Source organism: Somniosus microcephalus, chromosome 16 (assembly GCF_052327205.1).
Source record: "Somniosus microcephalus isolate GS21.2 chromosome 16, FLI_Smic_1.0, whole genome shotgun sequence".
Lineage (NCBI taxonomy): Eukaryota > Metazoa > Chordata > Chondrichthyes > Squaliformes > Somniosidae > Somniosus > Somniosus microcephalus.
Genome location: NC_141002.1, coordinates 20419443 through 20437167, shown reverse-complemented (window position 1 = coordinate 20437167; position 17725 = coordinate 20419443). Strand labels below are relative to the sequence as shown.

The following is a 17725-nucleotide window of genomic DNA, read 5'->3' as shown; positions in this document are numbered from 1 at the left end:
CCCCAATAAAATCTCACCCAGAGAGGCCGGAGATGCAGCAACTACCACACTGGTGCAGCAGGGGGTGCTCTCCTGAGGTTAAGACTGAGGTAGATTAGTGGGCCAGAGTAGAAGGAGCTCCACTCAGCATTTAGCCTCCCCGCGCCCTGAGGAGCATCAATATTCGCACCCGCACATACACAAGATAAACCACACAAGGAAAATCTACAGTTGACGTCTATTGACCAAGCTTTCAAGACAAGAGAACGGCCGATGGGGCACTTGCAGTTTACAAAACACATATATTTGATGCAGCTTTATTCAGTCGATTAGGCAGTATTGTCAAGTTGAGGTAAAGGACCCTTTTTTCTGCTGACCTTTATGTGCCGGATCCCGCCCATGTTCATCCAAGCCTGCGACAGATCTGGGCTCAACTCCACTGCCTGCTTGTAACTCTGGGCATTTAAAACAAGAAAAAAATACAACACACACATTTCAGAAACACAGCAAGAAGTTCAACATGAGGAAATGTCCAGAGACCCTTCCCTGGGGGGGGGGGGGGGGGGGGGAGAGAGGGGGTGCTGATCTTTGTTAATATTCTTCCCTCCCTCTCCGACAGCTCATACTGGGGCACTCCCGCTGGTACCTCACCCACCTGCCACTCTTCATGCGTGAGTGTAGAAAGGGCTGTGCGACTGCATGGGGCATCGTAACTGGGCCTGACCCAGTTCTCACCCGAGGGCTCCACACTCTCAAGTTCCAGCAGGCATAACTGGATAGTGACCGGGAGCATGAAAAGTTCTCTCTCTACCCCAGGGGTGCAGTCAGGCCAATTGTTCCCAGTTTGACGGCCAATTCGGAGAAGGTTTCTCTTGTGTCACCGAGCAATTACCCTTTAGTAAGGTGTCAGTCTCGGCTCAGTGGGTAGCACTCATGTCTCTGAGTCAGGAGGACATGGGTTTAAGTCCCACTCCAGAGACTTTAGCACAATATCTAGGCTGACATTCCAGTGAAGTACTGAGGGAGCGCTGCACTGTTGGAAGTGCTGTTTTTCAGATGAAACATTAAACCGAGGTCCCGTCTGCCCTCTCAGGTGGATGTAAAAGATCCCACGGCACTATTTTGAAGAAGAGCACGGGAGTTCTTGCAGGTGTCTTGCCCAATATATATCCCTCAACCAACATCACTAAAACAGATTACCTGGTCATCATCACATTACTGTTTGTGGGATCTTGCTGTGCACAAATTGGCTGCTGCGTTTCCTACATTACAACAGTGACTGCACTTCAAAAGCATTTCGTTGGCTGTAAAGCGCTTTGGGACGTCCTGAAGCTGTGAAAGGCGCTACATAAATGCAAGTCCTTTCTTTTAGTAATAACACTCTGTACTGCCTATGCTTAGAATTTCATTCCTGAGGCTGTTTCATTGTGTCTGCTGCATCTGCCAAGATTCAAAATGGCTGCACTGCTCCCGAAATGGCTGGTTTGGTGCGGGCAAAGTATAACTGAACCCGACAGACAAGGAGGCCCCAGGCTCGAGTCCCAGTTAGCAGACTTTAGTGAGGGGCGGTGTTAAAGGCAGTAGGGATGGCCAAGTACCATCAGCAAAACTGTATTAGAGCAAGAGCTGCTGAACGCTCGACAGTGACACCTACTGGAAAGTGTGCAGCTGTGAACGATGAGTGAGGGCAGGAGCAACCTCAGCTGTGGTGCCCTCCATGGTCAAATAGCCTTTCAACATCTTAGAACTTTATGGTTAAATAGCAGCTTACATTTTTAAGAGTCAACAACTTCAGGACAGGAGAGGAGGAAGAAACTGGGAAAAAAAACCTTAAAAAACACAAGTTAAAGAAAGGAAGTAACAGTTTTAATACATTTTATATATTATATATCTATGAGATCCAAATGATGAGAATGTAAGTTTCTATAAACTTGAGTGTGAATGAACACCGTTTCAGAGTTAGATAAACTGTGCACCTCAAATGCCACATCCAGCCGATTCAGCTCCCTTAAAAGATTTCCTTCAGAGAAATAAAGTTCCGCAAGGATTTTTGGATCTTTGGGCTTCATTTGGACGGCCCTTTTTACAGCGTCAAGTGCCTGGGTGTGAAAGAGCAAGAGATCGTGAGCACTCATCCCTTTGTCATTTAATAATTGAGAAAATACAAAATCAATTTTACGATAAAGAATCAAATTCTAAACACACACAGGCACACGTGCATAAACAGAGAGACACACACACACTGACGCAGATACACATACGCACACAGACACAAACATGCGCAGAGACATACATGCACAGGCACACACACTCACAAGCGCAGACACACTTGCGTAAAGACACGCAGACTCACACTCACATGCACAGACAACAAGAATAACTGAACTGTTGAATATTGAAGGTTACAAAGACATTCATTTATTCCCATCTGGTTTCTTGGCACATTGCACACGGTTCATGATTGTATTTGTTTTCTCAGCTTCCTGCCAGTGTTCAACCCTCGTCTTCGGACAGGACTGAGAGTTCCAAAAGCATCGAGAACGCCCGGCACCTTGCTCCAGTGGCCTTTATTCGCACGTGAGGATCTACGGTGAGTATCAGCAGGCTAATCGGCCGTGGAAAGAGACCCCACAGCCGAGCCCCATCCTATCCTCAGCTATATGTTCAGACGTGCGCACTTTCAGAAGGGATAGCGATCAAGAGCAGGAACCCTGGCTGAACCTCTACCCCTTCACCTCGGGACTGAGGCTGAGGAGAAGTGTAGCATCATGGCGATCGTCCCAACTGATGAAAAGGTTAGCAGGATATTACAATTAATATCTCCTACTTGAAAAGGGGGAAGAGACCAAAACTAGAGGCCATAATATAAACCAATAGGGAATTCAGGAGAAACTTCTTTACCCGGAGAGTGGTTAGAATGTGGAACTCGCTACCACAGGGAGTGGTTGAGGTGAATGGCACCGATGCATTCAAGGAGAAGCTAGGCAAGTACAATGAGGGAGAAAGGAATAGAAGAATATGTTGGTAGGGTGAGAGTAAGGTGGGAGGCAGCTCATGTGGAGCATAAACATTGGCATTGACCTGTCGAGCCTCACAGCCTGTTCCTGGGCTGTAAACTCTATGTAAATTTTATGTAAAATGCAGGATCTCATTACGTTTTCATACAAACGTTGAAAAAGCAGTAGAGGCTGTTCACCTCATTTCATAAGCAGGCAAACGAGTGTTTGCTACGATACCCTTGGGGATGTTTCAATAAGGATGACCCTTACCTCTTTCAAGTTGCCCCGTTTACTGTAGATAACAGACAGGAGGCGCTGACACTCCAGGCAGTCACTCCTGTCACTTGCTACTTGGTTGATGAGTCTCTCAGCTTCTCTGGCTCTGCCTGCCACAGACAGGACCTGGGCCTAGCAAACAAGTTAAGGAAATGAGAATCAATATGTAACATTCTGAGCTTGAAGAGAGCAGTGAAAGAGCATTGGCAACAGGCTGCAGCCTTTGGCGAACCCAGACGCTGACTAGTCAGGCAAAAAGGAGTAGCACTGCCAAGTCTACAACAGGGTTAGTGTTTGTTTGGCCAGCCCAGAGTATGAACCACAACAACAAAGGTTTCAAAACTTTGCAATCTGGTCAATAATGACTCTAGTACTGGGAGGGACTTCTGCTCAGGAATAAACTTTGCGCAAACAACCCTTGGTACTTGCATTTAAATAGCACCTTTAATGTAGTAAAACGTCCCAAGGCACTTCACAGCAGCGTCATCAGACAAAATTTGACACCGAGCCACATACAGATATTAGGAAGCAAGCTTGGTCAAAGAGGTAGGTCTTAAGGACCGACTTAAAGGAGGAGAGAGGGCTTTATTTTGTATCTTGGATTCTTTGAATTTGAGAAAAGAAAACTGAATCCAAGATTTTTGAGATAAGCATTTTGATCATTTTAACGGGGAGGTTTACATCCCTTCTTTTACCTACAGAGCTCTTACTTATTACAACTGAAAGAATTTTTAATTGTATTTCATGACTTAATAGGTTCAATTTCTGGTTTTATTGGTGCATCAGAATTGCTTGACAAAGACAGACCACGGTCCATCTAGTTCATCTTCTACCATCCTGGTAGTCACATGATACAACGATACAGGAAACTCTTTATTATCCGGCACCGACGGGACCGGCGTGCTGCCGGTTTATCAAAAAGTCCGGATTACAGAGAGGTATAGTTAAAAGGTAAGAGAGCTCCGTACACAGCAACAAATCCAGGCTTCCCTGTTGCTTAGCAACAGGTGCAGGAACTCTGGCCACAGACCAAGCGTCCCTGTTGCTTAGCAACAAGTGCAGGAACCCCAGTTACACAGCCACAGATCCAGGAATATGAAGTAAAACTTACCTGAACCTACTTCTGAATTTTGCCGGTTAACAGAGATTTCCGGTTATTTAGGTGTCGGTAAATCGAGAGTTTCCTGTAATGGAGTTGTTGACTAATCAGAGCAATCAATCTCTATCAGTGAGTCTACAACAGACCCAGACATGAGGCGAGAAAACCCCCAGTGGTGGAGAGCTTTGGGAACCATAGGTCCAAAGTCACCTGTTCCTCCCAAGCCGGCTACACTCACCACGTCATGTCTCAAATTATTCATATACTGTATCCCAAAATATTATTTTCTGAAAGAAATCTATCCAATGATTTAAATGAATCAACACTATCTGTTTCCACCATCTCCCTAGGGAGGCTGTTCCATAGATTGACCATTCGCTCACTGAAATAATGTTTCCGCAGATTAGTATCGAACTTATCCCCCTTTAAGAACAGGCCGTGTCCTCTGGTTCTACTGTTCTGGACAAGGTGAAACAGCTCGTCATGGTCTACATTGTCTCACCCCTTTAGAATCCTAAAAACACCAATCATATCACCTCTCAACCTTCTCTATTCCAGTGAGAATTTACGTAACTGCTCCACATAGACTAATCTTTCCAGCCCCTCAATCATTCTGGTTGCTCGCCTCTGCAGCCTTTCAATAGCTGCAGTAGCCTTTTTGTACTGCGGTGACCAGAACTGTACACTATTCTAAGTGCAGTCACACCAATGATTTACAAACTGGCAGGATTACCTCATTATTTCGGCTCAGCATTGACCTTTTTAAACGATCCCAACATCTGATTTGCTTTACTCACTGCATTGTTGCGATAGATTCAATTTATTGTCCATCAGGAACCCGAGATCTCTTTCATTTTACATACACATTATCTTCTTTCCATTAAAGTAATAGTCCCTTCTGGGGGTTTTTGTCTCCGTGTACAGCACCTTGCATTTCTCTACACTGAATTCCATCTGCCACCTGTCTGTCCAATTCCCAAGTATATTCAAATCCTCCTGTAGCTTATCCTGTTCAGCTTTGGTAGAAATTGCTGGTCATGTTTGATTGGTTGAATTCAGATCTGCTCATACTTGACTTGTTCCTTTGAGATTCCCTTGCTACTGAATCTGATTTGTTGCTGGTTTATGAATATGAACTGTGAGCAAATCAAAGAGTGCGATGCCCAAGTGAGAGCCAATCAGAAAGTGCAATGGCTGAAGTGTGGCATGACAAACAGGAAATGCCAACATTTGATATTATGTGGTTGCCCCACAGCCCTGTTAATGGGTAGTCAGAGCTTTGTAATGGCGTGGATCTTCCGTGGTGTTGCTCGTGGTTCTTGAGAGCATGTGCTGTCTGGGTGAAGAATTAGGAATTTGGAAGGGGTGTGGCAGCAGTTAAGGGAGCTGAGCCGTTGTGGGGGAGGCAGTGAATAGTTTGGGGAGTGCAGTGAGTAATTGAGGGAGGAAAGTAGTGAGTACTTGGGGTAGGGGCAGGAGATGCAACAGTGAGCGGTCAAGGGAAAGAGAGAGTATTGGGGATGGAGAGGACTTGGGGAATTAGGGTTGTGAGTACGTGAGGTAGGGGTGAGAATTAAGGTTGTGACTAGGGCAAGTGAACATTTAGGAATAGTGAGTTACTGGGGAGTGATTATTTAGTATTTAGGAGGAGGGTAGTGAGTTTAGAATAATGAGTAGTTGAAGGGTGGATAATTGGAATAGGGCAGTTGAGGGGGTGAGTGAGCAGGTGAAAGGTAGGCAGGGGTACTTGGGAGGAGTGAATATTTCAAAGCTGGGCATTAAGGGGTTAGTGGGTGCTGTAGAGTGAGGGGAGGGTAACATTTTGCTCAAACACTGCGCCTAGGTACATATGATACAGCTGCAACTAATTATAATCTTTACATTTTCTAACCATCAACAAGCACGGGTCACGTTAAGCAAAACCTGTGTGTTTACCTGAGAACTTTTCAAAATTCAGTTATGACAAGGAAAGATAATGGCCCAAAATTTGCAATCGGAGGCCTGTAAAAAACAATCTAGGAATGTACCTGGTGGCCCGAGAGGTACGGATGCTTGCGGTCCTGGGCCTCTCCGGGTACGCGCGGGCAGAGGCCCACGTATCCCAGGGGCGCATGTGGTTTTCAAGCGCTCCTGGGATCATGTGGGCCGGCCCAACCAATAAAAGATGGGAATCCCCATTCATACTTATAGGAGTTCGCAACCTTGGTGTCATATTTGACCCTGAAATGAGCTTCCGACCACATATCCGCAGCATAACAAAGACCACCTATTTCCACCTCCGTAACATTGCCCATCTCTGCCCTTGCCTCAGCTTATCCACTGCTGAAACCCTCATCCATGCCTTTGTTACCTCTAGACTTGACTATTCCAACGCACTCCTGGCTGGCCTCCCACATTCTACCTTATGTAAACTTGAGGTCATCCAAAACTTGGCTGCCCGTGTCCTAACTCGCACCAAGTCCTGTTCACCCATCACCCCTGAGCTCACTGACCTACATTGGCTCCCGGTTAAGCAACACCTCGATTTCAAAGTTTTCATCCTTGTTTTCAAATCCCTCCATATCCTCGCCCCTCCCTATCTTTGAAACCTCCTTTAGCCCCACAACCCCCTAAGATATCTGCGCTCTTCTAATTCTGCCCTCTTGAGCATCCCTGATTATAATCGCTCAACCTTTGGTGGGACGTGCCTTCTGTTGCCTAGGCCCAAAGCTCTGGAATTTCCTGCCTAAACCTCTCCGCCTCGCTACCTCTCTTTCCTCCTTTAAGACGCTCCATAAAACCTACCTCTTTGACCAAGCTGCCCTAATTTATCCTTATGTGGCTCGTCGTCAAATATTTTGTTTTATAATACTCCTGTGAAGCACCTTGGGACGTTTTACTACATTAAAGGCGCTGTATAAATACAAGTTGCTGTTGTTGTTGAGTTCCTTACATACGGCGCTCCCATAAGTATGAATGGGGATCACTTAAAAAATACACGAACACATGAAATAATTTTTAATTTTTTTTACATATTTAAAATTAATTAAAATGCCATTTAATTAAATATTTTAAACAAAAATATAACTTTTTGAAATGTTGTTTATATGTTTTAACGGGGCTAAAAATAAACTTACCTTATTGGACAGGGTTTTTAATGTATAAATATTTTACTATTTTTTAAAATTCTTATGCTGGTAAAAGCAGGCCTTACTCCTGCTTTTACCAGGCGTAAGAATTTCACGGGCATTCAGCGGGTGGAAGTTGGGCAAATAGCGCAACTCTCCACCTGCGGAGGCCCGTCTCCCAGGGATGCGGAGGATCTGTCAAGAGGATTCTTGACAGATCGCAAGTTCCGGGTTTTAGCGCATGCGCTTTGCATGCCTAAACCCGGAACCTGCGCGGCTCCAACAGGTGCTTGCGCACCTCATACGCACCCATAGGGGTCGCAAAATACGGTCCAATGTCTGCCTGGCTGTCTCTGAGCTAATAATAGTAAAAAGATCATTTGAAAATTTACTTGGAAAAAACAAACATACCTCGTTTTCAAATCATTGGTTTAAAAAACTGAGAGAAACTCATAATCAAGCAGAAGTCAATAGAAAAGAAAATTGAGCAGGCTGTGTTAAACCGGGCAGCAGATTCGCCACTTGTTTGCGCTACCATCCAAGACCAGTTTCACCCCCCCACCCCCACCCCCCTCCCTGTGTCTTTGACACCATTTGTGGGGCAGCCATACACCCTCTGATGCATCATGGGAATTTCTACACATGCTCAGACTGCGCCATCTAACAGAGCGATGGGAGGGCTGCCAACTCTGGCCGTTTCATCACATGACCTCCTGCCTCCAACCGCCACGCCCACTGAAACAACCTCTTTTCCCCCATCCTCAAATTTGATTAGTAATAGACAAAAGTGTTCAAAAAAAACTTTACAACGTTTTTTAAATGCCCCTATATCTTTTCTCCTGGGTTGCTTGCAGTAGTGACCAGGAGATTCATCCCTGGAGACTCCAGGACAATCCTGGAGGGTTGGCAACACCAAGTGATAGTTCTGTGGAAAATAGCAACTTCAAGCCTAGCCTTTTGAGAAGAGGCTCGTGCCTTAAACCAGTAACATTAACAAGGCTACGCAAAGACTCAAATACATTTTATAGATACAATCAGAGCATGTTTCACATTCAGGTTTCCTTCAGCACTGTACGTACCACCGCCAGTCGCAGCTCGCTGTTTGTGGGCTGCATTGTGATGGCCTCTTTGTAGATGCGCAGGGCCTCCTCGTACCTCCCTGTGTTGTAGTACAGAGCCCCCAATGGAGACAGAACATCCACAGTCCTGGTTACCTCTAGTGCTCTGCAAACAACAAGAACAGAACGCCTTCAACATGCAGGCAAACTCTCCGAAATATCATTTATATCAATATCTGAGGCATCCATCTCCGGACTACAGTCTGGTCGTCAGCCAGGAGAGGGAGAAAAGCATATAAGCTGCCAGTTTGTCCGCCTCCCAGTCCTGCTCCAGAGCAAAGGTCAAGCAGCTCAAGTGGGACTTATTATAGAAGTCACTGTGAGAGCAGCAAGCTGGGAATAGCCGCTTTAACCATCGCACCTTTGAGCGTGGGGCCCATCATCGCTGGTCAAGAGCTTCGTGTTCGGAACAAACAACGCCCACCAGAGCAGTGGTTTTCATTTATTCCAAAAGTTCTTACTTTACAAGGTTTCTTGTGGAAAACTGGAGTCAAATCAGTCTTTTTCCTGCTTAATCAAAAGCATAAACATTCAGCAAGTCAGGCAACATCTGTGGAGAGAGCGGACAAGTTTGGGATACGGGCCCATCGTCCAAGAAATTACAGCATTTAAAAAGGGAACCAAAGCAGTAAAAGGGGATTGGGGGGGGGGGGGGGTGGGGGGAACATGTACGCACACAGAAAAAGAAACACAAATCAAAGACACAGATCATTTTGTTTTTTTGTTTTCCTGCTTATTTTCCTTCAACAGCTTGACTTCCATTTGTCCGTATAAACCCAGAGGGAGTTTAACCCCTTTCAAAAATCGGACTATTAACCTTTTAATTTTTATCCACTGCTGTTTATTTTTAATCTCCCATTTTCTTCCTTTCTCTCCCTCGTGGGCACGCTCCAGTACATTGGCCCATGTGGACATCCTTTATAAGAACATAAGAAATAGGAGCAGGAGTAGTCCATTCGGTCCTTCGAGCCTGCTCCGCCATTCAATGAGATCATGACTGATCTTCTGCCTCAACTCCATTCACCGGCCCCATTGCCATATCCCTTGATACCTTTACTAGTCAGAAATCTATCGACTTCTGTTTTGAATATACCCAATGACTGAGCCTCCACAGCCCTCTGGGGTAGAGAATTCCAAAGATTCACCACCCTCTGTGTGAAGAAATTTCTTCTCATCTCAGTCCTGAATGGCCTACCCTTTATCTTGAGGCTGTGGCCCCTGGTTCTAGACTCCCCAGCCAAGGGAAACATTCTCCCAGCATCCACCCTATCAAGCTCTGTAATAATTTTGTATGCTTCAATGAGATCCCCTCTCATTCTTCTGAATTCAAGAGAATACAGGCCTAGTTTACTCAATCTCTTATCATACGACAGTCCTGCCATCCCAGGAATCAACCTTCGTTGCACTCCCTCTGTGGCAAGTATATCCTTCCTTAGGTAAGGAGATCAAATTGTACACAGTACTCCAGGTGTGGTCTCACCAAGGCCCTATATAATTGGAGTAAGACTTCTTTACTCCTGTACTCAAATCCTCTTGAAATGAAGGCCAGGCCAGCATACCATTTGCCTTCCTAATGGCTTGCTGCACCTGCACATTCACTTTCAGTGACTCATATACAAGGACACCCAGGTCCCTTTGAGCATCTGCATTCCCCAATCTTTCACCATTTAGGAAATACGCTGCCTTTCTGTTTTTTCTACCAAAGTGGATAACTTCACATTTATCCACATTATATTCCATCTGCCATGCTCTCGCCCACTCACTGAGCCTGTCGAGATCCCCTTGAAGCCTCTTCACAACTGACACTGCCACCAAGCTTTGTTTGGGCCTTGACTGAGTGCCGGCTTGTGGCAGGGCCTGATCCTGTCCTCTGCCGCTGTCCGCGCGCCTGCATGAGCCGGAACCCTGGCTGATTTCACCCCTGCACCAGGGCACTGATGCTAATTGTAGCACCCCTATCAACCTGAGATTAGTGAACTCAGCACAGATCAGGGACTTAAAGCTGAGACCTCCCTGGCCTGTTTGGGCCAGAGACATGGCGGGGGCAGGGGCAGCTTTGTGTTTATTAAATTTGTTTTGGAAGCCCCAGATGCTGTGGGCACCAACAAGGAACTTGTCACCAGGGATTTCCTCCAAAGAACAATGAAATCATGGAAGAAACTCCATCTGGAACAGTCCGATGAACTCCTTTCAGAAAGAGTTGGATAGATGTGTAGTTAAGAATGGGATTAACATCAGAGCGCAGATGGAGACAGTTGAATTGTACGCGGAACATGGAGGTCCATCTGAAAGGAGCACTGAGACGCCAAACCAAGAAAGACTCGTCCCAGAATGCGAATGAGGTTAGGTTAGTATGATGGGGTTCTTTATTACTGTTGGGGGATGGGGAGGAACGCTGTGGAATTTTTCTTCAGAGATTAAAAGGGTCGGGTCGAGTCGAGTCAATGACTTGTGTTACTGAGGTCAACAAAGGTGGGGAAGCAGAATTGTATCACAGTGTTTGGCAAATACAAAAATATAAAGGTTTGCCAAACACTTCTGATCAAAGACAGCAGCTACTTATACTCTTGCTATATTTATGTCATTATAATGGTCTGAAGAGTTTAACAGAAACACACACTGGTTAAATTTCACTGTCTGGAAGGTACCCCAAGTTCTGTCAGATTCGCTCGATAACATTGCTCGAAGGAATTTCTCTTTTTTGTCAACAATTACATGACTCTCTGTAGCTAGTGTTTCATATTCCTTCTTTGTGTTTGAAGTTTCTTACCTAGGGCTCTTTCACAATGTCTGTTTACCACAGCTGCACAGACTGAAAATGTTTGAAATTGAGGCACCTGGACCAGCAGGTCCCAGGTTCAATTCCTGGCCTATGCCGAGTTAGCAGATCTGAGCTGGGCTGGGCTGGGCTTGTTGTTGAGGCACGATCCCCTCTGAGCACCCTAACCAAATGGCCGTTCCTGCCATGCGAGGCCAGATAGCGGGTGCCAACTGACTAATCGACTGCAGGAAGCATCACGGCTGAGGCTGACCCCGTCCTCACCCAGCCTTCTAACGATTTAGTACAAACCCGCCCCCCCGACCCCTGAAAATAGAAACATAGAAGATAGGAGCAGGAGTAGGTCATTCGGCCCCTTGAGCCTGTTCCGCCATTTAATGAGATCATGGCTGATCATCCAAATTCAGTACCCTGTCCCTGCTTTCTCCCCATATCCCTTGATCCCTTTAGCCTTAAGAAATATATCTAACTCCTTCTTGAATATATTTAATGAATTGGCCTCAACTGCCTTGTGTGGTAGAGAATTCCACAGGTTCACCACTCTCTGGGTGAAGAAATTCCTCCTCATCCCAGTCCTAAATGGCTTACTCCTTATCCTTAGACTGTGAACTATGGCCCCTGGTTCTGGACTCCCTGCCATCGGGAACAGCCTTCCTGCATCTAGTCTGTCCAGTCCTGTTAGAATTTTATATGTTTCAATGAGATCCCCTCTCATTCGTCTAAACTCTGGCAAATATAAGCCTAATCGACCCAATCTCTCCTCATACGTCATTCCTGCCATCCCAGGTATCAGTCTGGTGAATCTTCGCCGCACTCTCTCCATGGCAAGAACATCCTTCCTCAGATAAGGTGACCAAAACTGCACACAATACTCAAGGTGTGGTCTCACCAAGGCCCTGTAAAAATGAAGCAAGGCATCCTTGCTCCTGTACTCGAATCCTCTCGCTATGAAGGCCAACGTACCATTTGCCTTCTTAACTGCCTGCTGCACCTGCATGCTTACCTTCAGCGACTGGTGCACAAGGACACCCAGGTCTCGTTGCACTTCCCCTTTTCCCAATCTATTGCTGTTCAGATAATAATCTGTCTTCCTGTTTTTGCCACCAAAGTGGATAACCTCGCATTTATCCACATTATACTGCATTTGCCATGCATCCGCCCAATCACCCAACCTGTCCAAATCATACTGGAGTTTCTCTGCATCCTCCTCACAGCACACACGCCCACCCAGCTTTGTGTCATCTGCAAACTTGGAGATATTACATCTAGTTCCCTCATCTAGATCGTTTATATATATTGTGAATATCTGCGGTCTGAGGAAATCTACATGATATAAGGGGTTAATTTCAAGTGCTTGCTGGGTAAAAGTTTTCAGACTTGACACTGGGCAAGTGTCGATGTGTAACTAGAGCTATTGCACGTACTCGAACTACAGCCAAGAACAGATGCCTGCCCACCTAATGAGAATGTAGAAGTGGAATAATGAGTTTCTTTGATGTACCAATGACCTGATAACTTGTGACCGAAAGCAAAGCTTGCCTCCCTTATATATGATTAAAGAGGACCTCCGGTTACACGATTCATGCCCTGTTATAGATTAACGGTTGACTTATGTGTCCAGGATCCTTCTGTCAATATGTTATTTCTACCTGATGATTAATCTAAAATGTATCCTGATAGAGGAACAAAGGGATTTCAATCAAACTTGTTTGTTACACTGTATAAATATAGAACGTTTACACTGTATCATTGGAATAGTAGCCTCACCCCTTGAGTGGAGGTGCTGATTCCCCTTGCAAGAGAAGTAAAATAAAAGGCCTGTCCGTCTGACGAATCCAAGTGTGTATTGAGTCATTACCCAGAGCTAAGAAGTAAGGCACTTCTACAGGTCCTAGCACCGATCCCTGCGGTACCCCACTAGTCACTGCCGGCCACTCGGAAAAAGACCCGTTTATTCCAACTCTTTGCTTCCTGTCTGCCAAACAGTTCTCTATCCAAGACAGTACCTTACCCCCAATCCCGTGTGCTTTAACTTTACACGCTAATCTCTTATGCGGGACCTTATCAAAAGCCTTCTGAAAGTCCAAATACACCACATCCACTGGTTCTCCCTTATCTATTCTACCAGTTACATCCTCAAAAGATTCCAGTAGATTGGTCAAGCATGATTTACCTTTTGTAAATCCATGTTGACTTTGTCCGATCCTGTCACTGCTTTCCAAGTGCTCTGCTATTACATCTTTTATAATGGACTCTAGCATTTTCCCCACTACCGATGTCAGATGACCAGTCTATAATTCCCCGTTTTCTCTCGACCACCTTTTTTAAATAGTGGGGTTACATTAGCTATCCTCCAATCCATGGGAACTGTTCCAGAGTCTATAGAACTTTGGAAGATGACCAGCAATGCATCTACTATTTCTAGGGCCACTTCCTTAAGTACCCTAGGATGTAGATTATCAGGCCCTGGGGATTTATCGGCCTTCAATCCTGTCAATTTCCCTAACACCATTTCCCTACAAATACTGATTTCATTCAATTCCTCCCTCTCATTAGACCCTATGTTCCCCGACATCTCTGGGAGGTTATTTGTGTCCTCCTTTGTGAAGACAGAACCAAAGTATGTATTTAGTTGGTCTGCCATTTCTTTGATCCCCATTATAAATTCCCCTGATTCTGACGGCAAGGGACCTACGCTTGACTTCACCCATCTTTTTCTCTTCACATATCTATAGAAGTTTTTACAGTCAGTTTTTATGTTCCTTGCAAGCTTACTCTCATAATCTATGTGATAATAATAATAACTTCCGGGAAGTTATGCGCATCACTTCCTGTGAACTGTGAACTATGAACTTTGTACATACATCACTTCCTGTCATACGTCACTTCCTGTTGGACTGGTATAAATAGGGAACTGCTCAGTATTGTAAGGGGCTTCTACCAGAGGCATGGTGAAGACCTCTCTTGTATATAGTGTGATTATAAGTTGCTTAAAGCTTACTTTAAAGTTACTTAATGTGTGAGACTCCTTTTTCTTACATCAATCTATTTTCCCCCTCTTAATTAATCCCTTTGTCCTCCTTTGCTGAATCCTAATCTGCTCCCAATCCTCAGGTTTGCTGCTTTTTCTGGCCAGATTATATGTCCTCTCCTTGGATCTTATGCTATCCCTAATTTTCCTTGTTAGCCACGGTTGAGTCACCTTTTTTGTTTTATTTTTATGCCAAACAGGGATGAACAAATTCTGTAGTTCATCCATGCGATCTTTAAATGTTTCCCATTGCCTATCCACCTTTAAGTAACGTTCCCCAATCCATCCTAGCCAACTCGTGCCTCATACCATCGTAGTTTTCTTTATTTAAATTCAAGACCCTAGTCTCTGAGTCAACTACTTCACTCTCCATCTTAATGAAGAATTCTATCATATTATGATCGCTCCTCGCCAAGGGGCCTCGTACAACAAGATTGCTAATTAATCCTTTCTCATGACATAATACCCAGTCTAAGATGGCCTGATCTCTAGTTGGTTACTCGACATATTGGTCCAGGAAACCATCCCATATACACTCTAGGATTTCCTCCTCCACAGTATTGTTACTGATTTGGTTAGCCCAATCTATATGTAGATTAAAGTCACCCATGATAACTGCTGTGCCCTTATTGCACGCATCTCTAATTTCCCGTTTAATGCCATCCCCAACCTCAGCATTACTGTTTGGGGGTCTGTATACAACTCCCACTAACATTTTCTGCCCCTTGGTGTTTCTCAGCTCGGCCCATACAGATTCCACATCATCAGAGCTAATATCCTTTCTTACTATTGTGTTAATCTCCTCTTTAACCAGCAATGCTACCCCACCTCCTTTTCGTTTTTCCTGTCTTTCCTGAATATTGAATACCCCTGGATGTTGAATTCCCAGACTTGGTCATCCTGGAGCCATGTCTCCGTAATCCCAATCATATCATATCCGTTTACATCTATTTGCTCAACTAATTCATCCACCTTATTACGAATGCTCCTCGCATTAAGACACAAAGCCTTCAGGCTTGATTTTTTAACACTCTCAGTCCTTTTAGAATGATTATTTACTGTGGCCCTGTTTGATTTACACCCTTGATTTCTCTGCCTTCCACTTTTGCTTTTCTCCTTCCTGTCTTTTGTTTCTATCCTTGCTTCCCTTTCCTCTGTCTTCCTGCACAGGTTCCCAACCCCCTGCCATTTTAGTTTAAATCCTCCCCCACAGCACTAGCAAACACTCCCCCTAGGACATCGGTCCCGGCCCTGCCCAGGTGCAAACCGTCCAGTTTGTACTGGTCCCACCTCCCCCAGAACTGGTTCCAATGTCCCAGGAATTTGAATCCCTCCCCCTTGCACCATTACTCTAGCCACGTATTCATCTGAAATATCCTTCTATTTCTACTCTGACTAGCACGTGGCACTGGTAGCAATCCTGAGATTACTACCTTTGAGGTCCTATTTTTTAATTTACCTCCTAACTCCCTATATTCAGCTTTTAGGACCTCATCCCATTTTTTACCTATATCGTTGGTACCTATATGCACCACAACAACTGGCTGTTCACCCTCCCTCTCCAGAATGCCCTGCAGCCGTTCCGAGACATCCTTTACCCTTGCACCAGGGAGGCAACATACCATCCTGGAGTCTCGTTTGCGGCCGCAGAAACGCCCATCTATTCCCCTTACAATAGAATCCCCTATCACTATAGCTCTCCCGCTTTGTTTCCTCCCGTCCTGTGCAGCAGGACCACCCATGGTGCCAGGAAGTTAGCTGCTGCTGCCTTCCCCCGATAAGCCACCCCCCTCAACAATACCCAAAGTCGTATATTTGTTTGAAAGGGGGATGGCCACAGGGGACCCCTGCACTACCTGCCTGCACCTACTACTCTGCCTGGTGGTCACCCATTCCCTTCCTGCCTGTGCAGCCTTTACCTGCGGTGTGACCAACTCCCTAAACGTGCTATCTACGGTGTGCTCAGCATCGCGAATGCTCCAGTATGTATCCATTCGCAGCTCCAGTGCCGCAATGCAGTCTGTCAGTAGCTGCAGCTGGATACACTTCCTGCACACATGGTTGTCAGGGACACAGGAAGTGTCCCTGATGTCCCACATAGTGCAGGAGGAGTATGCCATGGGGCCGAGCTGTGCTGCCATGACTTACCCTTTAATTAATTCAAATTTAATTAAATCAAATCAATACCACTAATTACTCTACAATTAAATGATATACTCAAGGGCCCTTGTTTACCAGCACTCCCCACTACACAACAGAGACCCTAGAAACTATAAACCACAAAAATTAAGTTTGGAAAAAAGCGAGAAAGAGAGAAATACTCACCAACCAATCACTTACCTGCTTTCTGGTGATGCCACACTTCAATTACTTTTTACTTCTCTCTCTCCTCTCGCTGACTCTGTGCCTCTCGCAGGTCCGCCGCTCAGCTCCGGTCCCCGGCCTCCTCTCCGCGCTCTTTTTATCCTCCTCTCGCTGACTCTGTGCCTCTCGCAGGTCTGCCGCTCAGCTCCGGTCCCAGGCCTCCTCTCCGCGCTCTTTTTATCCTCCTCTCGCTGACTCTGTACCTCTTGCAGGTCTGCTGCTCAGCTCCGGCCCCAGGCCTCCTCTCCGCGCTCTTTTGATCCTCCTCTCGCTGACTCTGTGCCTCTCGCAGGTCCGCCGCTCTGCTCCGGTCCCAGGCCTCCTCTCCGCGCTCTTTTTATCCTCCTCTCGCTGACTCTGTGCCTCTCGCAGGTCTGCCGCTCAGCTCCAGTCCCAGGCCTCCTCTCCGCACTCTGTTGATCCTCCTCTCGCTGACTCTGTGCCTCTCGCAGGTCTGCCGCTCAGCTCCGTATAAACACACAAACTTAAGCCAGCCACACGGTAATTTGTTAATATTTTGTTCTCAGGATGCGGGTGTTGCTGGCAAGGCTGCATGTATTGCCCATTACCAATTGCCCCGACGAGATGGTGCTGGGCCTTCTTGCTTCACAGGTTGCTTTTAACAACCGAGAAGCTCGTTGGGCCACTTCAGAGGTGTCACAGTAACCAGTCTTCACAGATGCTGACTGACCTTTTCTGTATTTCCTGTTCTTATTTTACATATTAAAGGGACACTGTCCCCTCACTACTGGAGTCAGACTCCCTTCTGTGTAGAACATTAGTGAACTAGTTGGGTTTCGATGACATGTCGGCAGTTTCCATGATCTTTATTTTGATGCAAGTCAGTAAATTACCAGTAAATTTATTGAATTCAATTTCACAACCTGCGATGGTGGGTTTTGAACTCACGAGCACTAGTCCTGTACCATAACCACTAAGCTACCGTACCCTACAATTTCTTAATTATCACCAC

General features: G+C 45.7%; 1 protein-coding gene across 1 annotated transcript in view; it reads right to left on the bottom strand.

Annotated features, from left to right (window-relative positions):
• Positions 1 to 17725, bottom strand: part of tmtc1 (transmembrane O-mannosyltransferase targeting cadherins 1) — a 163587-nt gene that overhangs the window by 6952 nt on the left and 138910 nt on the right. The window contains exons 10-13 of the mRNA XM_086009783.1: positions 8540 to 8684; positions 3249 to 3386; positions 1956 to 2078; positions 357 to 434 (exon numbers count right to left, since the gene is read on the bottom strand). Of these exons, the coding sequence (XP_085865909.1) occupies positions 357 to 434; positions 1956 to 2078; positions 3249 to 3386; positions 8540 to 8684 (484 nt within the window). The remainder of the gene's footprint in view (positions 1 to 356; positions 435 to 1955; positions 2079 to 3248; positions 3387 to 8539; positions 8685 to 17725) is intronic.